The sequence below is a fragment of the Aspergillus flavus genome, chromosome 7 (assembly GCF_009017415.1).
Source record: "Aspergillus flavus chromosome 7, complete sequence".
NCBI classification, from domain to species: Eukaryota; Fungi; Ascomycota; class Eurotiomycetes; order Eurotiales; family Aspergillaceae; genus Aspergillus; species Aspergillus flavus.
This window is the reverse complement of record NC_092404.1, coordinates 1359877-1383698: the sequence shown is the minus strand read 5'-3', so window position 1 is coordinate 1383698 and position 23822 is coordinate 1359877. Positions and strand designations below refer to the sequence as shown.

The following is a 23822-nucleotide window of genomic DNA, read 5'->3' as shown; positions in this document are numbered from 1 at the left end:
TTTGCTTCAGACTCGATAAAACTCTGTAAATAAAAGAGCTAGAAGACCATAAGTCTTTCACTGGCAGGAGCGAACAATCACTAGTCTTGTACGAATCAGTAGTGAAGAATAGCTCAAGCCACTAGGTTATTAACGGCTCATACCTCTACTATTCCAGCACTTATTAGCATAACAAATTTCGAAGATATCAGGTGGCGGCTGGCCTAGCCTTCACCCATGAGATATATTGCGTTCAAAACAACAAAAAAAGCTGCTAGTTTGTTCCGCCGTACAAGGACCTAAAGCGCCTAACCTTTGATTCGAGATCTCACCTTCCCTTCCATACTTTGTCTAACAAGAACAACGTATACCTGATTTGGTAAGTTGGATCGATTCCTTTGAAAAGTAGCTTGGGACAGGGTATGTCTCGAAAAGAATATCCACCAAACCGGTGGCCAAAGTTTGCGCGCTAGTAGAGACTTTGGCGCAGTGGACCAAGCAAATCATCGTTCTAGAACGGGTATTATCGCCGCGTACTATAGTTGATGGTACCTTTGGCCGCGATCTAGATGTGGAAGTACACAGTAAGAAATAGTAGGTTTAAGGTTGGCCTGTCATACAAGGATCAACCCTGGGGAACACAGGTGAAGCGGTCAACGAGGGATCTCACCAATTTTCCGTGTTGTTCTTTGGACGATTGGAATCTTTCGCAATTCCTCGTTTATTGGAAAGGTTTAGCTCCTTGGGCATAAAAAAAGGCGGGCCTGATGATCGTCGAGCCGTCCAATGTCGAGCCGGCGATCTAAATAAACAAGTTTCCAACGGCTGTCAAGCTATAATACTAACCCACTAATGTACCAGGCTTGAACACGCCAAGTACCGAGGTAAGTGTTCTGCCTTGACCTGCGCGAACCCTGGTACCCTTATAGTACCGGATGTATTGAGCCTCTGGCCTTATTTTGTTCTTCCCATAGGACTGGACGAGCCACAAAAAGAATTGTGATAACTACCAGAGCGTCAGCTGCATCTTGACCCGCACTTCAGCTCCTTGGGAAGACATTCACATGGGCGTGGACTACATGGAGCAAATCCTCCTTTGCTCCTGCGGAAACGAGTACGATGAGGCGAAGGAACTGAAATAATGCTTGGGCCGGTGAACTCGGCAAAGTTTATTCCCACCGCAGTGGTCATAACTAGTATTACTTTGACTATGCCCAGTCTACTCGGTCGCTACGGGTGCTAGCTCGGTGACCGAATTACCCGTAAACGAAGTCGTAAGCCGATACGTTGGCAGAGCCGTGAAAGGGGATATCGGGCGGGTTTGAATAACTGTTCGGAAGCGCTCACCAAGTCCGAGTTGATCCACACAGCCACATCCTATAGAACGGCAGAGCCTAGGGTTGTGTTGAGTTAAAGAGAAAGGGATAGTTAGAGGACATCGGAAAGGTTTGGGATATCCCTTGCCGGTGTGCCGCACATCTGCTTGAGAGGGTTCTCCTGGAAAAAGAGCGTGATGAAAATATCATTACCCCCACTGTTGTTTCGCTGTAAGCTTTGTGGTCGATCATAATGTATGTTTTATCCAATGCCACTGACATCATTTCCCGGGCCATCGATTGCCTTTTCTTGACTTTTTCTCGTTCACGTTTGCTTTTACTCTTTGCCTGAACTCGGCTGGGCAGCTTCCTGCGGCTCACGATGATCAAAAGAACTAGACCGGCAAGACGGGTCTGCGCCTGGCGATCATCCTCGGTTTCCCCCTATCGAGCCTGGTTAATTACGATAGAATACCCAGCGAGAAAGAAAGGGCGACTTTAGCGTATTGATCTTTGCCTTGATTGGTATAGCGCTTTGTGTCTCCCACGACTCTTTCGGTAAGGTTCACGAGGATTTTCAACTGCTTTAGAATCCACTTGGGCATCATGGACGATTGGCACGTTAGCTTAACGCTCCCCATCCTGAAGGGTAACAAATTCATCTAGCCCACATAGGTCATGGTACAAGTCAACTATGACCGTACGACGGTCTTCAACTGATCGCTCCTCGGTGTGCTCCCGATGCAGTAGCGCAGTCTAGATTTTGTCTGCCTGTGCTTGGCCTGACACAAGCACATTGACTAGGTGGGGGTTGGAGCAGGGACCGATATGATCTTGAGAACGACTCGCGAACCGAGTCTCTATTGTCTGCAGCAGCGCTGCTTAAAAGTGAGCGACCCCTTGTCCAGCGCGCATAACATACAAGTTGCTTGCTTTTTGCTGTACCCATTGATTGATTGTCAATGTGATGAGATGAGATGATAGCTGTCAGGAACGTCCGATTGATTGGGTGCGGTCGGGGTGTACAGGTTCAGGCTTCCAGGATGTCTTGGATCATAATTGCGGATTTATGAGACTATCAGGGTACTACTCCTTTAGTTATTCTATAGTTGCTTTTGAATGGATGCTACCGTTCTTCTGGACGGTGACACTGAGCCAAACACGTGAGCGTGGTGGGTACCATCTCACCTAATCGGGATGCATGTTTGACCTACGCGAGGGAAGTTGCTACGACCATTGGACGCGGCTAGGTCACGTGTGAGACTAGTTGGCTGTTTTACCCTGTCATGTCACGGATATTCTCTTCGGCAGGGTAAGCAATCCATGGGACGGAGTACTGTATGTATGTATGTACCAAGGATTTCGCTCCCGCCCGTTCACCGTGCATTGAAATCATGTTGAGTACTGCGTACGTCTCAGAGAACTCCTGAGCATGGACGATGTCGGCGACCCCCCCCCGGTCGGGCTGCGAATGAAATGATTGCAAGAGGATCCCCCATTTTCCAATCAAGCTAACAGCCCCCAATTAGAAGGTGGCCCGGACTAAAAAAAACGTGGGAAGAGCAAAGACCCTGGGTCCGGGTTTTAGATTGTTTCACATAGAATAGCGTCACTGAAGTCGAACATTGAAGGTAACCTTACTACGAAGCATTTGATACACGTCGAGTTTTGGTCATCTGTACTGCTCCCCATTAGTCACCATGGCCTGAGTAGTTAGCAGAGGATACTGTGTGTGCCCTCTCGATGTCGTATCTCATGGGGAGCGAGCATACCGAATCGACTTTGTCAAGAATGTTTCATATTTCGCATGGAGAAGATCGTTAGTGGCCCGCGGGATGTCAGTCAGATTGCGCGTCCCGACCGACCCACCGAGGTTGTCAGGCAAGACAGACAGAGAGAAAGAGAAAAGAAGACAGGTAAACGAGGAGGAGGAAAGAGTAAGGAAAAGGCAAGTATCTCAATTCATTGAATGATCTCATCCGCCCCTTACACGCCGATTGGCATCATCCACACCAAGCACGATGATTGAATCATCAAATAGTCCGGTCGAATGCCCGACAAAAGAAGCAAAAAAAAAAACCTCCTGTATGATCGATCATTTTAGTCGGTCCTCGGGAACAAATGACGGCAGAGATTTCATTGTTTGGGTTGACTGTACATACATATCCATCCACCCCCATCCTCAGCCACACCAACGCGCATGAACTCAAATTCCTGCACTATGGACTCCTAGTTTCTCTCCCGCCCCAATTATCGGGCGTTGGTCTCCCTCCCTTCAGTTCTTGCCATACTTAATTTTAGTTTTTTCACTAAAAACGGGTCCGCATTCCGAACGGTCAATACCCAGCCGACTGGGGCCGGAAGCTGTTACGCGGAGTCCTCGAAACTTTTCGAAACGGAGTCTGACGGACATCCCAGCTTCCGACAGATCAACTGCGTTAGTGGTGCTCAGTATGCGTGTCTGTGTCTGTGTCTATGTCTGTGGCGATTTTAGGAAAGGGTGGGATGGCTGAATTTTTCTTTTTTTTTTTTTCTTCTCTTCTTGTTTGCCTCCGATTACTCTAAGTACACGTGTGATTTATTTTTATCTTCTTTCAAGTTCAGGGCAATTGAGCATAGGGCAATAAGAGTATTGTTGTTATGTTTTAGTCGAAGTGGACTCGAGGTGACATAAAATAAGAAACAAAAAGGAAAACAAAACGTAGTTCTCGAGTCGGTGATTGGTACTATTTTACCAAAGACACGGGCAGTATCCGTGGAACTGGAACTGGCAGTCGATCGATCCTCCGGAGTGCAAGTGGATGGACACTGGACGCTATGCATTGATTAGGTAAAGGGTCAATGGAAACTTGTACTTTTGGATCGCTGTTAGACGCAACCGTTTAAGAGTCCAGAACCGAGAATTGACTGACTGTACCTGATCCAGTCTCCACTCTCTTGGTTCTCCTCTTTTCCTTCACATCAAATAATATTTTATCATCTTATTAAATTTGTGATTGCTTCCCCTCTCCCGGTGTCTTTGGTTTTTTATTACCCTTTCCTTGCCCACTTTCTCTCCTCTCTCTTTCTCTCAGTTTCTTTCCTTCCTCTGGACGAAACGCTCCTTCGTTTGGACCTTCAATCATTCGCTCTCACCTCTCTCTATCCTACACACATTCATTTCTGTTTTTAATTCTGTCTTAGCTCCCATCTTCTTGTGTCTCTTCCTGTCTTCGTGTCCACCAGCCAACCAACCATCAACCCAAACCAAACAAAAAAAAAAATACCGTGCAGTGCCTCGGTTCCGATTGATAGTTCATATTCCATTGCGTTGGTTTTGCTTGGCCGGCAACCCTATCCGGGGACTTTAAACTATTGGCTTACCGTGTAACCTAAGCCATACTTATCCTTCCGTTCTCTCCATTTAGGTTATTGATAACCTATCCAATCTTTGTTTTTACTTTTTTTTTTTTTTAACTCTTCAATCTCCTTCCTCCTTTTCAATCTGTGGCCCTTGCGAAAGCAAAATCGTCCAAACAGGACAAAGAGAATTTGAGAGGCAGCTCCGTCTACTTCAACTCAGCACAGGCGACAGAACGGGTTCCACTGGTGGACTCCCGCAGGAACGTTGCCCCTCACGCGCACCACCACAATCAAGACCCAAGGGATAAAGCGCTCGCTCCCCTAGTTAAGGAGTGTCGGTACCGTCTTAACTCTGTCAACTCTGCATATTCGTGCGATAAGAACATACGTTACACACGAGTAATGTCAGTCGTCCTTCTCGCGGACAGCTCCAGTCAACTTTGAGATAGTCTGTGTACGGTACTTGACTGCATCCCGTCACGTCGTACAAGCACCTTCCTATCCCTAAGCTTATCCCCTTCCATTCGATTCTCGCCAGTTTGGATGCTTGGCTTCCCTTTTTATACTTAGCTACCCTCATAGTTCCTCATCGCAACCTACATTTCTTTCACCTTCATACCATTGTGACTCGTCTCACTTGCTTTTTTCCTCCATCTATTACACATCATGGCGCATTCACAAGAACACCTGGATGCCCCTGATGGATCCGCCTTGACCTGGATCTTTGACCATTGTCTTCGTTACCCTGGCTCTTACGAGCTTCCATTGCGCACTATGTATGCATTAAACTGCAACCCAACGAGACAGCCGCCACCCGCCAACCGTGCTCCCGAGACAGCTTTTTGCGAGCGCCCGTCCCACTCTCCGAAGTCCTCTGTATCGTCCCAGGACGCTCCCTTGGATCGTGCCGCCGATTTTAGGGCATTGCTCACCCACCAAATCTCCCGATTGCCATCACAGCCATGCTCTCTGCCTCCCAGCTTTGTGACCTCCTTTCTGCGTCGCTGCTTCACTCCGGAGCTGGGTGACGTTGACTTTCCTCAGGCGTTGACCGGTCTTGATTATCTCAGAGATCTGGAGATTCGTCGAAGGAAGGAGGTGAAAGCGGCACTGGACCGTTTACAGGTCAAGCCGGACGATCTTAAGGAGAAGGCGGAGCTTGGAAAGAAATGGCCCAATGTCTTGACCTGGATCGAGTCCAACTGCGCCAAAAACCGCACGGCCGAGGCACTCTATACCCAGGTCTACATTGGCCTACGCCGCTGGGTATGTCCCCATGTTTATCTCTTCCTCAATAGGTAACTAATGATTTCCCTCAGACCCTGATCAATGAGATGCTGCTTGAACCACACAACAAGGCCAACTGTATTGCCATGCTTAACACTCTATTCCCACCCGTTACGGATGCAACCGTCAACCCTACGCCACAGTTGACTGCTAAGATTCTCAAGTCTCAACGAGATGGATTCTTCCGGTACATTGCAGCCTTCGATAAGCCCAATGGAAAAGATATCCTCCAGAAGGTCATCACGCAGGGCGCACCTGAGGGAGAGGAGACGGGATGGCCGCTGGTGCGAGACGCCTTGGATCGGTACCTTCGGCTTACCAACGAAATCATCGATGACTGTGCCATGGTCAATGATCAGAGTAGTCTCGAGGTGACTGTAGAGGCGGAGTCTCAGCCCCGTCGGAAGGTGGATTCAGGCATTAGCTTTGGCTCGGCAGATAAGTTCCACGCCCCGTCTGTTCACAGCAGAAGTGGCTCCGAAGACATGCTGGACAAACCCTTGCCACCCGCCCCGAAGGAAGCTCATCAGAAGACGGGTGGCTCCGCATTAGAGCGGCTAACACGAGAGCTGCGGAAACTCAGCGACGCTGGAAAGGTCAAGAGCCTCAAGAAAATGAAGTCCTCGAGTGCCCTCGCTATGCGACCGGAGAATATTCCCAGCCACACTCCTGATAACTCATCTTTCTTTGAGATTGATGACCAGAAACGAAAACGTCTGATTTGGGAGGCTACGAGCCGCAAAAGGTCTCATAGCAAACAGCCCAGCAACGACTCACATTGACTGTGATTCAATTTGATTCGATTGATTGTACACTTATGACATCATTTTTTAAACTTCACCAAAAAAGCAGGAAAGACAAAAGCTGATGTTCTACTATTGGGATTGTAATGGAGTTGGCCGTTTGATTTGTCTTTTTGTGATATATCTTGTTACTTTCGGGTTGGCGGCGCAATTGCTAGCTCCAGGCGTCTTTGTCAGTCTTTCAGCATACAAGAGGAATTGGCGTGTTATCTTTTCATTGGGAGTTTTGAGCGTGGTGGAAGAATTTCTCCCGGGTTGAACAGGAGAACCTCAACAACAGCAGCGAAAGATAAAATGGCTAGAGAAAAGCCTTGATGAATGTTACTAGATGATAATGATTTTACGAATTGATATCTGTTGTTAGTTCGTCTTAGAACTGGTGTAACTCATATTTGCATTTCCGTAGATAATAGATCTGCGAACCCATGTATAGGAGCGAGCACGGGTAGTCTCCATGTCTTCAACATGATCACAGCAAGGTCTAAAAGTGCATACGACTGAAGCTTCCCCGTCTGTAGGGGAAACACCATCGTTTTCATGAGGGCGTCCCGAATACAATAATCAAGAAGGGGTTTATAGAAGAGGGATAGATGTAGCAAACTTCAGGATTGAGAACCCGCTTTTCTTCGCATCATTCAAAACCTCAAGTGCCATATCCGGAATTTTCGGAGAATCCATACGTACAAAAAGGCTCATGTTATTTAAATGAGGCAATTTTGTGGTCCGAGCATCTGAAAGACCCTCAATTAAATGAGAGATGCATTTCAGATGATCCTCATCGAAGGTCTCGAGATACAAGTTGAACCTTTTAAGAGACGCTGGCAACATATCGATCAGTCTGGGCCAGGCTGGATTTCCAACCGACTCAGTTTCATCCCATTCTAAATCTCTCATCGACGGATCATACGCGGGGCCGCACAGCATATCGACGCCTAAATCAAGGACTTCCAACTTTTGAAAACGAGTCATATCCACCAGTGTTGCCCCTCTATTACACCACTCTGTGAGAGTTGTGACCGACAATTCCTTGAGTGTCTTTGCACAGATATTTTGCACCGTATCCAAAAATGCACCAACGTTCCAGTTATAACCGCAGCCATGCCACTTGGTTTCATGAGAAAACTCAAAGATCTCCAGGTTTGGGATTCGCGATAGTAGCTGTGATAGCTCCTCTGGGCCAGCGACAGAGGATTCTATACACAATTTCCGCAAGTTTGTGCTGTAGCATTTCACCACTGGATCGAAGGCGTATCCAGTGTACCCATCATCCTTGAAGATGCAGCTACCCAAGTAGACTTCGGACACAGAATTAATCGCTAGTAATGGTACAAATGGTGTCAATCGGGACCTCTCTTCATAGCCCATGTCACGGGTAGGCTGCAGGACGGAGAGCTTGGACAACGGAGCATTGGGAAATTCCTCCTGGTGATTGGCCCGGTGTGTGATCAGACTGAGTACCGACCACAGACGTTCGTTAGAAGGATCCGCTTCGTCCCAGCGTGGATGTAAAGCTACCTCTCGCACTTGTGGTAGCAAGGTTAGGAGAAAGACGTCTGCATCTATTGTGGACTCTTTGATTCCTCCAATCCAATCATTGGTATCCCCCCCGCCGGCCTCAATAAAGGGCGACGCAAGCACCAAGTCCCTTAGAGTTCTAGGTACCCCGACTTCCAGGGACTCTATCACCTCGTCATCGTCATCGACATCTCCATGCCCTCGAAGATCAATGGATTGTATGTATTGCGCCACAGGGGGATCCAGCGCAATTTGTTCCAATAGCCCCCGTGTAGTCACAATCTTGATGCCCGTTTCTTTGGTAATCTCATCCCAATAGTCGCCTAAGCTGGGTTCCTCCTCTCCTTCTGAATTTTCTTCGACTTTTGTTGAAAATTTAAAGTGTCGAAACCGTTTCCGTCGAGTGGTGTATTGCGCCCGGAACGGAGCGCTGGCGGCAAACATGGCTTTACAAGAGAGAGTAGCGGCTTCAAAACCCACTGGGATCGTTTCTTGTACGATCTGCATCAAGAGCTCCAAGGGGAGATCAAGCAACGATGGCATCATGGGCAGGGGTTGAATGAGGCTAAAAAAGGTTTCAATTGTATAAGGAACACAATATGTTTTGACGATAATTGGGTTGTATGGTTAATATACTGGTAAAACTCAATTATATTTGGTGTAAAGTCCACTTTTGCTCGCTTACCCGTTTCTCCAGGCTGCTCACATCTGGAGAGAGTTGCCTAGTATGTTGTAACCTCGGTCACTGCTTCCCACATAAATATCGCTGTCTGCCGCACGATTTCGCAACTTCACATCAACGTCAAGAATGAAGCTTTTCAACCTCATACAACTCAAAGTATATGAAGATCTTTTGAATATAGTATTTCTAATATTATGAGGATTTAGGACTGGTTTTCGCAAACTCTGTACGACATGAGATTACCGCAATTAATAAATTCATGGCTAAAGGCAATTCAGTGACCGAGGTTGTATCAGCTGAAACTCTATATAGCCAGGATATGTGTCACTCTCGGCTTGCATTCAGACACTTTATGACATGCTGTTCGAAGTATATCCCGCTTGGCGGGCATTAGGGGCTGTACCTAGGTAGATTACCCCGCCTAAGCCCTATGCTCCAGGATCAATCACGGAGCAAAAATCGGCCCTGAGCTAGTCCTGTTCCGGAAAGGGAAAGGTACATTGGAACTTGGAGCTTGGAACAAGTTTCCGTAGAAGAATAGTTGGCTAGTAGTTAGTATTAATCCACAGGTCGCTGGGCATGAGGAGCAAGAGCTGTCACACTGGTGACCCATGGATGTGAGCAGCCAATAAGGGGCCGGGAAAGAAGACACGGAAGTTCTGCGCAAGAGGCCGCTGCGCCTCCCGTAGAAGCTCTCCATCAAGGCGCCGAAGTGGCCAGAACGCATGAGGTGACCATTCATTGTTTCACTCCTTTCTAGACGGGTAGTCGGGGATCAGTCTGTATCATCCGGCATCTCCTCCATGTCATATCGAAATATCGTTGCATGAGATCTCATCCTCTGTTGCATCCCTCAAATATTGCCTGCCTCCTTCGCCCGTTATGCTTACTTTGCTTTGACTTGAGACTATAATTAGACCTGCTCAATTTGTGGCCAGATAAACCGCTATCAATCGATTTCTGTATACACGGATGTGCTGAAGGCAGCAGCAGACATGATATCCGGCATTGGTCCTGTCGCTTCATGGCGACTTTCTGTAATTGTCGCTGCTGTGCTGACCTGCCTCGTACACGCAAGCCCATCAGTCAATGTTGCTTTACAGGCTTCATTTGACTCGGCACCGTATCTCATAGAGCTTCTGTAAGCAATTTTCCCATGGGCCTTCCTTTTCTCAGATTACTTTAAGTCAATTGCAGTGACTTATCCATTATAGAGAAACTGCCGCAGAAGAAAACGCAACTGCCTATTTCCCACTGCTGGACCGTATCGCCGATGGAGCCTTCGATGATGCTGTGACCGACAAAGAAGTATATAATCGTTTTTTACAGGTCATACATGAGGATGGCCACCTGAGAACTCCTGAAAGCCTTTCATCGTTTAAACTCTCCTTGGCAATTCGCTCGGCAAGCCCCCGAATCGCAGCCCACTATCAATATTATAATGCTTCCGTACAACATTCTTTGATGGCAGCGCAGGACGCAGCTTGTCCGGTATGGGTACACTCAGATGGCAAACAGTACTGCTCCTCGACCATGGAGCGTGCTCAGCAGGATGTTTCTGGAGACTTGTGGGTGGCACTCTTCTGAGGATGGGAAACCGGGCGATACACTAACCTGTTATCTTTTCCAGGCACCCGCGAGAACTCCCGTTTGATAGAGTCCTGGGTGATATGTCGTTGCCTCCGGCCGTCTTGTACGCGGATGTGGCATCGCCAATGTTCAAGGACTTCCACCAGACGCTGAGTGCTTTGGTAAAAGAAGGACAGATTTCATACCGAGTACGATATCGGCCACCTCAGCACTGGAGCGCTCGACCACTTTTTGTTTCCGGCTATGGTGTTGAACTTGCATTAAAGCGAACCGACTATATTGTGATTGACGACCGAGATGCTGGACAGAAAGAACCCAGCAATGGGGAGGCCAACAAGGCAGGCGATATAGAAGGGGACGCCCCAGATGATCTTCGGCCACTCTCCTCGTCTGAAGTATCACGGCTTGGTGTGAACACTGTTAGCTACGTGATGGATAGTGCCAATCCTCTGGATACACTTGTGAAGCTCTCGCAGGATTTCCCAAAATACTCCGCCAAAATAGCAGCTCACAATGCCACTACCAAGCTCTTGCAAGACATCCGCTCTAGTCGATTAGGAATGCTCCCATCTGGAGTTAACGTTATGTGGATTAACGGGGTCCAAATGGATCCTCGGAAAATTGATGCATACTCTCTCCTGGACCATTTGCGCCGTGAAAGAAAATTAATAGAGAAATTCAGAGATCTAGGGATCTCTGCGCAGGAGGCTGTAGATCTTCTGTCCCACAAGCTTCTTGGGGAGTCTTTAGAACAGGATGCACCTCAACGTTACAATTACCGAGATGAAACCGAGGGTGGTAAGGTCCTCATATGGCTGAACGACCTTGAGAAGGATGCCAAATATGACTCTTGGCCAAGCGAGTTAGGGGCAGTAAGCGACTCTATCTGATGTGCTACTTTAGGTATCCATGCTGATCGTTGCTAGTTCTTGCGGCCCACATTCCCAGGTCAACTTCCGCCAGTCCGCCGCGATGCGCACAACATCGTTGTCCCAGTAGACTTGACTGATACTGAAGACATGAACTTTGTAGTCAAGACAATCCAGGTGTTTGTAAAGAGAAAGATACCTGTGAGATTCGGCTTGGTTCCTATTGCATCTTCTCCTGGATCTACAGCTCAACTTAAAGTCGCACATTACCTCCAAGAGACCTTCGGTCTGGCGAGCTTGATTCAATATCTCGAGGAGGTAAACTCCAATAACCCCAAAGGCTGCACATTTGCCAGACGCTAACTCTCCCCAGTCTTTGTCTTCGAACAAGATCGCATCTCCAGATAAAACTTCCTTCCAAGCTGCAACCAAGGAGCGGAAAGTCCGCGCTGATAGAAGTGCCTTGTCGCTTGAAGAGGTTCTGAAACATGAAGAGCTCGATGAGATAGTGTCTCGAACAGTTAACTATCAGAATCGTCTCAGGATCACAGGTGGATCATCGTTGATATTCATCAACGGCGTCCCAATAGTCCGGGATGATAATTGGGTGCAAGAGATGAGCAACAGGGTAGGCAAAGACCTGCAGTCACTCCAGCAAGGGATCATGGATAATGCTTTTGAGGAAGACGCATGGCTACCAAAGTTCTTCCTTTCCCAGGCCTTCGATCGTCGCAACCCCTGGGTGATCCCGGAGGATCCAAAGGATATCCGGGTTGTTGATCTGGCTAAGGTGTCGGCGTCGCAGAAAGGAGGTTTGGGTGTGCTCCCGCGCATTGCCTCTAACAAAGACAACGCTCTCGACAGCATTCAAATGATTGTTGTTGGTGATTTTGATTCCGAAAGCGGTACCAAACTGCTCACTGCAGCGTTGGAAAGCCGGCAAAAGCATGATGAAGTTGAGATCCTCTTCCTTCACAACCCGGCCCATGTACCTACCGCAAGTGGATCCATAGCTGTCTATCAATTGCTGAAGGAAAGCCAAAACGTGGATGTCACACAGGTCCTGGCGGATATTGGGTCTTCTGGTGTCTCTCTGCCAGCCCATAAAGAAGCAGAGATTGCCCGATTTTGGGCATTACAACAGCCATTGGCTGGCGAGCTTGGCTTTGCTCCCGGAGCGAGCGGTGTTGTTATCAATGGCAGAGCAGTTGGGCCTATACCGAATGATTATACAGTGGTGCCAGATGATTTTGACCAGCTCTTGAGATATGAGCTCACGAAGCGCATAGGTCCTGTTTCGGAGGCCGCCAAGGAGCTCGAGATTGACTCAAAGCTTTCTGGACCTTTGGCTTTTGCTAAACTAACCTCTCTAGCGACTCTCTCTACTATCTCTGATGTCCCGGAGGGTATTTTCGAATCGACTCCGGACGTCCGAATGAACCTCTTTGATAAGTGGAACGATTCGCACTCGGTCGTGACCGTCTCTAACTCTGAAGATGCGGCGATCACAATTGTCGCTTCTATTGACCCGACGTCTGAAGTGGCCCAAAGATGGCTACCGATCTTGAAGGTACTTTCAGAATTGGCAAGCGTCAGGCTTAGACTTTTCTTGAACGCCCGGGAGGAAATACAGGAGCTTCCAATTAAGCGTTTCTACCGCTATGTCTTGGACCCGGAACCCTCTTTTGCCGGTGACGGAGCTGTATTGAGACCTGGTGCCTCTTTCTCGGGTGTGCCAGTTGAGGCACTGCTTACCTTGGGCATGGATGTCCCATCGTCTTGGCTTGTAGCTCCCCAGGACTCCGTTCATGATCTTGATAACATCAAGTTGAGTACCTTGAAGGCAGGATCTGATGTTGATGCTATCTATGCATTGGAGCATATTTTGATAGAAGGCCATTCGCGGGACTTGACTACAAAGACTCCACCAAGGGGAGTTCAGTTAGCTCTTGGTACCCAGGAGAACCCATATTTTTCTGACACCATCATCATGGCCAACTTGGGTTACTTCCAATTCAAGGCACAGCCAGGACTGTGGCAGATTAATCTAAAACCGGGCCGCAGCGAACGTATATTTAAGCTCGACAGCGTTGGTGGCATGGGTTATGCTCCGCAACTCGGAGATGAGAATAATGAAGTAGCGCTCCTTTCCTTCCAAGGCAAAACCCTTTTCCCTCGCTTGTCGCGCAAGAAGGGTCATGAGTCCGAAGATGTTCTAGACACAAATCCTAAGCCCGGATCTGCCATGGACTACGTCTCTAAGGGGCTCAACTTTGCCTCCGGCATCCTGTCGAGCGTTGGAGCCGGCTCTAAGCTTAGCACCACCGAAAAGCAAGCCGACATTAACATCTTTTCAGTGGCAAGCGGCCATCTATACGAACGAATGTTAAATATCATGATGGTATCAGTGATGCGGAACACCAAACATTCCGTCAAATTCTGGTTCATTGAACAATTCCTCTCTCCCTCCTTCAAGTCTTTCCTCCCCCACCTAGCCAAAGAATACGGCTTCTCCTATGAAATGGTCACCTTCAAATGGCCACATTGGCTCCGTGCCCAGCGCGAAAAACAGCGCGAAATCTGGGGCTACAAAATCCTCTTCCTAGACGTTCTCTTCCCCCTTTCCCTGGACAAGGTCATCTTCGTCGACGCAGACCAAGTCGTTCGCACAGACATGTACGACCTCGTCAACCTAGATCTCGAAGGCGCTCCTTACGGCTTCACACCCATGTGCGATTCGCGCCATGAAATGGAAGGCTTCCGTTTCTGGAAACAGGGTTACTGGAAGAACTTCCTCCGCGGCCAGCCTTATCACATTTCGGCCCTTTACGTGGTCGACTTAAGCAGATTCCGTGCTCTGGCTGCCGGCGACCGTCTCCGTGGTCAATACCAGATGCTCTCTGCTGATCCCAACAGTTTGAGTAATCTTGACCAGGACCTGCCGAATCACATGCAACATCAAATCCCGATCAAGAGTCTGCCGCAGGAGTGGCTGTGGTGTGAGACATGGTGCTCCGATGAGTCTTTGGGTCAGGCGAGAACGATTGATCTATGTAATAACCCGCAGACTAAGGAGCCTAAGCTTGATAGGGCTAGACGGCAGGTTCCCGAGTGGACTGAGTATGATGAGGAGATTGCTGCGTTGGTGGAGAAGGTTGCTCTTGAGCAGCAACAAAGTGAGGAGGCACAACCTGACGATGAGGGAGATGAAGATGATGGGGTATGGACGAAGGATGAGCTGTAGGTTTACATTATATTATGTGTTTTATCTCGTATTTCAATAGATATATGATTTGCGCTGAATTATATGGTATATCGACTTGGGTGTTCGAGGTGTGAATGAGTGCTCGAACAGAGGTTGAGCGCCGAACCTGTGCGTGGATAGGTAAAATTTAGTAGATAGGAGACATAGCCTAGGTCGACGATAGATCAATTCTTTCAAAGCTAAGGTATCAAGGCTTGGATCGAAAGCCTCGGAAACTTGCTCGGCTCAAACGGACATCTACACATTTACGAATCGCAGATGCATTTTCGAGTCCGAAGTCATTCTTTGTTCTGAACTATACATGTGGATGATGGGGTATATGAATAAAAGAAAACACAACTTTTTAGAAAAATAAATAGCAAGAACTTCATCGCCCAACAACACAATTATGATCCATTTCACCAACGCTTAGACAAAACTTGTGCAAACATTTGTTTGTTCATCATTCGTCAGCAAATCCCTTATACATATACCTCACACTGTGATTTCCCGTTCTTCTGTCCTTTTGTCGATAGACTCCGACAATGGCTAGTCGCTAGTAACCTCCATTTTTATATCGCGGGAAACAGATGAACGAGCCGAAGTAGAGGTTGAGGAGAGTTCTGCTACACGGCGTCGTTTCATGGCGCCTGCTTCCTTCGTGCTCTTTTTCTTAGACTTGCTGGGCTTGGGCACTGCTGGGGTTGACTCGGATTCTGATTCGGCCGAGTCGGAATCGTCGCTTTCACTTTCATCCGCCGATGAAGACTCTTCTGACGAGGATTTCTTGGGTTGTTGCTTGATGTTGTTTGAAGTCTTCTTCGGCGACTTTCCTTTCTCGTTGCCACTGGAGCTGGTTACATCGCTTTCACTCTCATCGGATTCCCCGTCACTTTCACTACTTCCGTCATCGGATGAATCGCTTGAGTCGTCTTCAGATGAACTCTTTTCGACCTTGTCCTTATTCTTTGGGGCCACTGGTGATGTCTTCGACATGCCGTTCGTCGATGTTTGTGGATGGGCGGGAACATCGGAACCTGTGCTCGAGTCGCTACCTTCAGAATCTGATGCGGAGGATGATGACGTTGATTGTTTTCTCTTTTGAGGGGTAGTCTTTGTGCTCTTCTTGGGCTCTGTAGCTTGTAACTGGTCTTTGATCTTGGGGCGTTCGCTCCGCTTTGCGTTAGACTTCACATCTTCAGTCGTATCACCAGAGCGTGAGTCGTCCGTTGATTCTGATTCGGAGTCGGGAGATGAGGATTTATCGTTAGAGGTGGATTCCTTTATAGATGCTTTGCCCGATTCCCCCGTCTTTCCATCCTGGTGCGCGGCTTCATCGTCTGAATCATCTGAATGAACGTATTCAGCGCTTTTGTGGAGGGTCTGTGGAGTTTGTGAGGACGAAGGAGTGCCCGTCCGCGACTTGCGTCTGTTCTTCTTGGACTCTTTGACGGGGTCAAAAACAGCATCCGGGTTCCCTTTGTCGCGCAGTTGCTGAACCTTTTTCCTGGCCTTGCGCCATTTATCTGCACATTGCTGTCTGGAACGACAATTTTTTAGTTTATTGCTAATATGTCCCCAGGATATGAGCGTCTCGTCCATCTCATAGATATCTCGGCCTACGTCATGGCCCTTTTCCTTCAAGTTTTTCCATACAGCCTGCAAGGCATTCTGTAGCGAGCGAATTTCCTCCTCCGACCATGCGCCTCGGTTCATCGTAGTCCTATGCTCCAAGCGGTTCTTCCATCTTTGGACAACGTCGTCGTCACTCCGGCCTAACTCTTTAGCTATCTGGGCAAATTTGAAGCCATACCGTGCAACGAGCTGAATGAGTTCTTCGTCTTGTTCGTGAGTCCAATGATGAGGCTTCACGTCAGAGTTCTGGAAGTGTCGCCTCATGAAGCGGTACACTGATCTCCTATCCCGGTCAGGAAGAATCTTGTAAATAGTCTTCCAGAACTCAGGTTTCATGGTAATAGACGAATCACAAGGGAATTCAATGCCCTTCTCTCGTTCGGAGTGTTGAACCATCGCATCAAACGCATGCGACGAAAGACCATGGGAGTTACAGAACTCAATCTTGAAGTTTTCCAGCGCCTGAACTTCGTCTTGCGAGAAAAAGCCTGTAAGCCCTTTCCCCACTTGCTTTCTCTTTCCTTTCTTAACAGTCCCCTGCTGTATAGTTGCGTCATTCGAAGTCTCGATCGAAGGGCTACCATTGACTTGAGCTTTCACCGGGGAATTATCAGTTACGGTGGTAGATGCTTTCTCTGTATTGCGACCATCCTCAGTGTTATCCGTAGGCGAGTCAGTGAGCTTCTTGCGCTTCGAAGGTCTAGGTTCCTCTTCGACTGGGGGTGATAATGTCGCGACAGCCGGCTTGCCATGTTTGCTGGCTTTTCGTTTTCGTTTCGGCGTAACTGCATCGTCGGACTGCCCCTTCGATGTTTCCATTTTCTTGGCTTTCAAAGTTTTCGGGCGACTTGGCGTGAGATCTGACCCGTCTCCTTCTACGATCGAGGTCCAATGTCAGGTATCATTCAAGGGTCTGAGCTTTTCGCGCCGGCATCCTCTGGTAAACTTACGCGTGTGGTCGCGGATGCCATCTTCGGCCTTTTTAGAAGACCCGTTACCCATGGGGTGGGAGGAAGGGGGGGAAATGGATCGCCTGGATCTGGTGAAAGGAGGTTGTAGGCAGAGGTAAGAATGTAGTTAAAATTGACAGGAACAATGTTTAAAAAAAGTCAGAGTCAATTAGAAAAAAAATTAAAAAAGAGGGAAAAAAAAAAAGTTCCGGCCGAGGGACACACTAAAGTTGAGAGCAAGACGGGGCGAACTGTTGCGGTCTTTTCCGCGCCCAAGCTTTAGAAATTTAGCGGTCAAGCCTTCTCTCTTTATTTTCCTTGTTTAATATAAACATTCCTTTGGGTATGCTTTGGGATTGCGCTCAGCGTCGTAAACTACTAGTAGTACATGAGGAATAACACCATCAACAAGAGATGTTGTATAATAAAAAGATAATATGGAACATACAAAGACACGTCACGATTCTATCTTCATTTCTCGTAATATCCTGGTCACCAGTTTCCTCTGATCTGTCGAGCTCAGTTCATGCTCATCGATGGTACTCAGGCATCGCCCGATTGCGACCGTCGCCTTAACAGCATAATCGCCTCCATTGGCACAATCCACCCAAACCTTGCCATTCCTCCCCACAGCGATCTCAAATCCACCGGCCTTCTCCAACTTCTTGCCCAGTTCATCCAAGACCACCAACCCTGCCACACCATCCTGTTGCTCCGCCGACGAGGAGCTCGCCTTTATCAACCGAGCCGCCAACCCTGTCGACACATCAAAAACCATACCCCCAGTCAACGGACCCAATCCTCCATCAGCCCGTCCCGTCGCCGGATTGACACACGTAAGCTCAACCTCCGCGCCAGCGCCCAGACCAGTCGACAACACACGAGCATAAACCAGATCACCCTGTTTCAACATCGGCCGTGTCTTCTTCGTCGCACCTTCAAATGAAAGCTGTCCCAGCAGCGCCTGGGGCGCTTGCGGTGTAATCATGCAATGGAAGTAATCCGGACTGGAGTGGTGGATTTGCGCTATCACGAGATCGCCGGGTGTCGGGAGGTAGCGACGGTTTGGGGTAGAGAGGATAGAGACGGCATTTCTTTTGTTATCTGTTGAGAGGAGCCCGGGTTGCGTGGCAGTTATGACATGGCTGGGGGGATTCGACGATGGTTGCGACAGGAGACGAAGACCTGCTCCGAGTCTCAAGGGAGCGGAATTGTTGGATGGTAGATATTCAGAGGGAACTTCGTCGCCTGGGAGTAGAATTAATGGCGACGCCATTTTGAGGGAGTAAATCAACCAGCCGGGTTGTTGTGGTGGTTTGTCTTTGCTTTTGAAGAGATCTGATGGTGGAGACTTGAAGGATCGCCCTTGGCTGTGAAAAGCGCAAATCGTTGCTTATCGGCTATCTTCACGTGAGAGATTGTTTCTGCGCCATTATATCAGTGGACTAGGCAATGGTAGTACTGGTGGTTACGTATAGATAACTCAGTAATATAACTTTAAGATCTATATTAACCATGCTTGAGAGCTACTCTGTGTAATGTTTTCAATGCGAGGAAGGGCCGGCTCCTATGACCTGTACAAGTTATTGTACATGCAATTTTGGCTTAGTCTAGATCGCACCGCCACCGCGCTATCGATAAGCACTAGCCACAGCTGCCCGCCTTCTTGTCAAACAGACCAAAAATTTTTTTTCTTCGTCTGGCAGAAAACGAAGGAAGAGAATCAGCCATTCCGAGGCGGAGCCCGAATTGTGTTCCGATTTCTATCTCCATTTTCTCCATTCCTCTCTACCTTGAATCCTTCCCTTTTTCCTCTTTCTTCCCTAGAACCCCCTACACACAATTCACAATGAGCGACGGAACAAACGGTGCCCCGGAGCGTTTCGCTATCGGTATCTCTTTTGGCAACACCTCCAGTTCCATTGCCCGCATCAACCCTGTATGTGAGCCTGATTCAAGACCTCGGATTTACTTTCACGGCTTCGAATCACTGTTAAGGCAGAAGAAAGTAGTACTAATGGTTATCAATATATAGGAGGGCAAGCCGGAGGTTATCGCCAACGAAGAAGGAGGTTAGTCCACTACTGCTTGGTGGCGGGTAATCTTAAGAGCACAAACTAACGGATACACAGATCGTCAAATCCCTTCCGTCCTTTCATACATTGATGGTGAGGAGTACCACGGTACTCAAGCCAAGGCCCAGTTGGTCCGCAACTCCCAGAACACTGTCGCATACTTCAGAGATTACCTTGGCAAGGAGTATGTCTTCCTAGTATAAAAATGTTGCTTCATGTGAGACAAACGCTGACATGAATACCCCACAGCTTCAAGTCGATAGACGCCACACCATGCCATAACTCGGCGCATCCTCAGCCTCACGAGTCTACCGTTGCTTTCTCCATTGTGGACTCTACCAACGAGACCCCCAGCACTGTCACCGTCTCCGAGATTGCCACCCGCCATCTCCGTCGTTTGAAGCAGTCCGCCTCTGACTACCTGGGCAAGGAAGTCAATGCCGCCGTCATCACTGTCCCCACTGACTTCTCCGATGCTCAGCGCGAGGCTTTGACCGCCTCCGCTAAGGCTGCTGGCCTTGAGGTCCTCCAGCTCATCCATGAGCCTGTTGCCGCTGCCCTGGCTTACGATGCCAGGCCCGAGGCTACTGTTACTGACAAGCTTGTTGTCGTCGCCGACCTCGGTGGTACCCGATCCGACGCTGCTGTTCTCGCTTGCCGTGGTGGCATGTACAGTATCCTCGCAACTGCTCATGACTACGAGTTGGGTGGAGCTTCGTTGGACAAGATCATCATCGACCATTTCGCCAAGGAGTTCATTAAGAAGCACAAGACCGATCCTCGCGAGAACGCTCGTGGTCTCGCCAAGTTGAAGCTTGAGGGTGAGGCTGCTCGCAAGACCTTGAGCTTGGGTACCAACGCCAGCTTGAGCATTGAGAGTCTCGCAGATGGCATTGATTTCGGCTCCACTGTCAACCGTACTCGCTACGAACTTCTCTCCGGCAAGACCTTCGCCCAGTTCACCGGCTTGATCGAGCAGGTTATCCAGAAGGCTGGTTTGGATGTCTTGGACATTGACGAGGTTAGTCCCTTGTGATTTTTTTTTTTTTTCAGGATCCACGGTAGTATAAGAGATAAGTTCTGACTAAGGTTTAGGTTATCTTCGCTGGTGGTGCCTCTCACACTCCCAAGATCGCCCAGCTGGCCCGCAACATCTTCTCCGAGAAGACTAAGATCCTTGCCCCTTCGACCTTCACTGGCGCCATCAACCCCTCTGAGCTGGCCCCCAGGGGTGCCGCCATCCAGGCCTCTCTTATCCAGGAGTTCGAGCAGGAGGACATTGAGCAATCTATCCACCCCATGGTCACTGCCACTCCTCACCTGAAGAACGCCATTGGTGTCGAGTTCACCACCGGTGAGACCGTCGAGTTCCAGCCTCTCCTGAACACTGAGACCGCCCTCCCCGCTCGTCGTGTCGCTCAGTACAACGCCCCCAAGGCTGGTGGCGACGTTTTCATTCGCGTTTGCGAGGGTGTCCGCGAGATCAAGGTCACCAAGCCTGAGCCTAAGCCCAAGGAGGAGAAGCCCAAGACTGAAGAAGATGAGGACGACTCCGACTTCGACTCTGACGAGGATGAGGAGGAAGAGATCCGTGAGATCGTCTGGAAGACTGAGAAGCCCATTGCCGAGCTTGCCGTCAAGGGCGTCAAGGCCGGCAGCAAGGTCGAGCTGATGGTCCACGTCAACGCCGACCTGGGTCTGCAGATCACCGCTCGCGAAGTCGGCGGCCAGAACGCCGTTCGCGGTGCTGTGCAGGCTGCTTAAGCTTTTCACCGGTAGTACATAACCTATTTCCTTCCTATCTTCAGACGCACCTCACGGTTAATGCTTTGCTCCTTCCCACTGGACTTATTAGAACATCAAAATTTTATTAGACATCATGCACTTCCTGTCTATCTCCACCGCGTCATATCCCGTCTCAACGTGATCGGTTTATGAGAAGAGATTCTGGATATGAGAGACCTTCTGTCTTAGACGCGTCCTGTCTTGCAATGACTGTTCGATGATGAATGTATCAATGATGGTTTCTTAAAAGTATATAGAGAGGCCTAGACTCTAGAAATATGATTCCTTACTGATTAAAACAATACAGTTCAAATAGATATGTAAGCTTGGCCATTTTCGATAAAACATCAATTATATTACAATTAATACCTTGTACGTGTAGTAACAACAAAAGAGTATCAGATATCGTAAAGCACCACATACACCATCCAACCATCCATAAAAAAGCAAGGAAAAACAAATAAAGATCATGGGACTCCGTGAAATAGGCCACCATATTATAAAAACCGAGCGAAAGAAAAGCACATGTTTTATGGTAAACAGGGTGGGCTCTGGACAACTTGTCCATCACTCGTCCCCAAACTTATAATGAACGAAGCTGGAGGCTGCGTCGAAATGCACCCCTTATTAATAATAATCTTGATTTCTCACCCACCATCCACGATTCCAGATATATGGTTCACTGAATCTATCCCTCGTAGAGAGACCGAGAGAATCGGGGGTTATATGGCTAGCTGACTCATGGGTTGGCCTCCTTGTTGCTCCGGACGCTATTGGACCGTTGGGAAGAGAAGAAACCACGACGACGGTGCTCGCGACCGCTGTACCCAGTTTCTTTACCGCCGACGGAGCCTCCGAGGCAGTACATTATGCAAGCGAGGAGGAGACAGGCTACAGCAGTCCACATGAAGCCGAATGACTTGGCGCCCAGGCGGGCGGTTTGGCCGTTGGCGTTGAACTTGTTGCGACCCTGGACAAAGACGGCGCTAACATAGGTATTAGTACGGTTTTTTCTAATAGGGAGATTGATGTAGTCAATGACCGAACTTACGTCATCAGGGATGTCGTGATGATTTGGAAAACCAAGGAAATCCATGCCATCAGGGATGAGAGGTAGCTGCCGATACGGGTGCACATGGCCAGGAATCCAGTGAAGAGAGATACAACGCCGAAGAAAAGCGCGATAATAAGGAATGGGAATGTGAACCGGGAGGTCAGGAAGTAGTGGTTTGTGCTGGGGAGGGTTAGTTAGGGATTCAATTCGTCGCGATTCGGTCTGATCGAGTGTTTTGCTTACCCGATGAAGGCTGCAGGGATATTGGTTGTTGTGTCGAAGTTGCGGTGGCTCGGGGGATCAAAGGGGAAGTCAGGGTATGAGGTTCCACAATCGCTCTTCCCATTGTCGCCGACAGCGCAGATGTTCCAGAATGTCCATCGGGATACAGATGGTGCACCTGGGATGTTGCCTGTGTCGACTTGGAGGAAGTAGATTTCGTTCAAAGGGACCGAGTTCCGTGCTCCTCCGAGCAGGGTCAGGAACATTAGTAGCAGAGCTCCGGCCGTGAAGAATAGGCCTAGGAAGCCCAGCATTACTCCTATGCGGGTTCATGTCAGTGGTTTTGCGCCTAGAGCGACCGTAGGGGGAGAAACATACTGCTGAAAGCCATGATTGAAGCAGCTGACCTTCTACCCGGCTCAGGATTTTATAGAGTATGTATAACCACGCAAGTGTTGATCAATATGGTTCAATCCCAAATGTTCAACTGGCCAGTTTGGGTATACAATGGGAAGAGTTGAAGGCGAAAAGGAAGGAAGAGGAGTCGAAGACGATGAAAGTGGGAGAACACAGCTAGGGCTTTAGGTATTAAAGCGAAATTCCGGCAGTCCCGGCGACCCATGTTCACGGGGAAGAGTAGTGATATAATAATGAGAGTGCATCATAGTAGTTGGTTGACTGGCGAAAGTTGCACTCATGCGACTCGATCTCAACGTCATCGTTGCAGCGTGCCCCGCTAACTATCCTCGGCTAGCCCCAATTTTTACTCCACGCCCACCCCGTTCAGGCAACTTAAACTTAACGTCCATGACGTTGTCGAACTACATTTCGTGAACTGACGTTGCACCTGGACTGACAACCTTTCCTGTGTTTACCATTAGGCTGCAATTTTTTTCGAGTTGATCGCTGGTTGACGTGGGTCTCAAAAAGTCAATGCTGCAATCTCTTCTCCCTTCTGCCTATCGAACCGGTCAAGTGGCTACGCCTCCTTAGGGCGAGGTGAAATATTGGTCACTGTCTTTATACGGTGCCTCTTTGGCCCACTAGGTACATCACAGTACCCAAGTTTTGAGGATAACGAACCCGATTGCATTCTCATGAACCCAATCAGCTACTTGGGTATATTCGCCACTAGCTGCAGTGCAGTTAAGCATCTCGGGACACGTATACACCCCTCCATGAATACCCCGGTACCGTCTAACTTCCATACAAATGGGAGCGGCATGTACGCGCAAATCTAAACATGCGTAAAGTGTGACGGTTCCTGCAGAAGCTTCAAAGTACTTCCAGATATTCCTGGTTTATTTGCATGATATCATATATTGACGCCAACGGCCATGAGGTTTTCACGTTTGACTTGAAGCAGAGACCTAGAATATTCCTCAGAGATCGATCCCTGTCTTTTACTGTCCCTAGCGCTTATATTAACTTCAATCCAGACCTTTTGTGGCTGAACACTTGTACCCGGTCCGCT

The 23822-nt window shown here is 48.6% G+C and overlaps 8 protein-coding genes across 8 annotated transcripts; 4 read left to right on the top strand and 4 right to left on the bottom strand.

Moving 5' to 3' along the window:
• Positions 1 to 3038: 3038 nt before the first annotated feature.
• Positions 3039 to 3268, top strand: F9C07_5672 (uncharacterized protein; the record flags this gene model as incomplete). Its single annotated transcript, XM_071511378.1, has 2 exons — positions 3039 to 3088; positions 3138 to 3268. 2 exons carry the CDS (start codon positions 3039 to 3041, stop codon positions 3262 to 3264), a joined length of 177 nt encoding a protein of 58 aa, XP_071366974.1. The 3' UTR covers positions 3265 to 3268.
• A 2035-nt stretch (positions 3269 to 5303) lies between these two features.
• F9C07_5671 (uncharacterized protein) lies at positions 5304 to 6706 on the top strand (the record flags this gene model as incomplete). Its single annotated transcript, XM_041294649.1, has 2 exons — positions 5304 to 5903; positions 5957 to 6706. 2 exons carry the CDS (start codon positions 5304 to 5306, stop codon positions 6704 to 6706), a joined length of 1350 nt encoding a protein of 449 aa, XP_041150236.1.
• A 405-nt stretch (positions 6707 to 7111) lies between these two features.
• Positions 7112 to 9410, bottom strand: F9C07_2280841 (uncharacterized protein). The gene is made up of 2 exons (XM_041287180.2): positions 9168 to 9410; positions 7112 to 9110 (listed from the first exon to the last, which is right to left on the bottom strand). Exon 2 carries the CDS (start codon positions 8786 to 8788, stop codon positions 7301 to 7303), a length of 1488 nt encoding a protein of 495 aa, XP_041150235.2. The 5' UTR covers positions 8789 to 9110; positions 9168 to 9410; the 3' UTR covers positions 7112 to 7300.
• A 249-nt stretch (positions 9411 to 9659) lies between these two features.
• F9C07_2280840 (UDP-glucose,glyco protein glucosyltransferase) lies at positions 9660 to 18868 on the top strand. The gene is made up of 5 exons (XM_041294648.2): positions 9660 to 10065; positions 10139 to 10492; positions 10555 to 11386; positions 11441 to 11701; positions 11757 to 18868. The coding sequence occupies exons 1-5, from the start codon at positions 9920 to 9922 to the stop codon at positions 14625 to 14627; spliced, it is 4464 nt and encodes a 1487-aa protein (XP_041150234.1). The 5' UTR covers positions 9660 to 9919; the 3' UTR covers positions 14628 to 18868.
• F9C07_1854843 (MYB DNA-binding domain protein) lies at positions 14902 to 17432 on the bottom strand. Its single transcript, XM_041287179.2, has 2 exons — positions 17213 to 17432; positions 14902 to 17137 (listed from the first exon to the last, which is right to left on the bottom strand). Exons 1-2 carry the CDS (start codon positions 17262 to 17264, stop codon positions 15177 to 15179), a joined length of 2013 nt encoding a protein of 670 aa, XP_041150233.2. The 5' UTR covers positions 17265 to 17432; the 3' UTR covers positions 14902 to 15176.
• F9C07_5667 (putative exosome complex exonuclease Rrp40) lies at positions 17670 to 18488 on the bottom strand (the record flags this gene model as incomplete). Its single annotated transcript, XM_041287178.1, has 1 exon — positions 17670 to 18488. The coding sequence occupies one exon, from the start codon at positions 18486 to 18488 to the stop codon at positions 17670 to 17672; it is 819 nt and encodes a 272-aa protein (XP_041150232.1).
• F9C07_2280839 (Hsp70 protein-domain-containing protein) lies at positions 18869 to 21378 on the top strand. The gene is made up of 5 exons (XM_041294647.2): positions 18869 to 19151; positions 19248 to 19284; positions 19345 to 19471; positions 19537 to 20308; positions 20383 to 21378. The coding sequence occupies exons 1-5, from the start codon at positions 19062 to 19064 to the stop codon at positions 21049 to 21051; spliced, it is 1695 nt and encodes a 564-aa protein (XP_041150231.1). The 5' UTR covers positions 18869 to 19061; the 3' UTR covers positions 21052 to 21378.
• On the bottom strand, positions 21379 to 23048 carry F9C07_2280838 (SUR7/PalI family-domain-containing protein). The gene is made up of 4 exons (XM_041294634.2): positions 22727 to 23048; positions 22370 to 22667; positions 22124 to 22306; positions 21379 to 22058 (listed from the first exon to the last, which is right to left on the bottom strand). Exons 1-4 carry the CDS (start codon positions 22737 to 22739, stop codon positions 21812 to 21814), a joined length of 741 nt encoding a protein of 246 aa, XP_041150230.1. The 5' UTR covers positions 22740 to 23048; the 3' UTR covers positions 21379 to 21811.
• Positions 23049 to 23822: the final 774 nt, after the last annotated feature.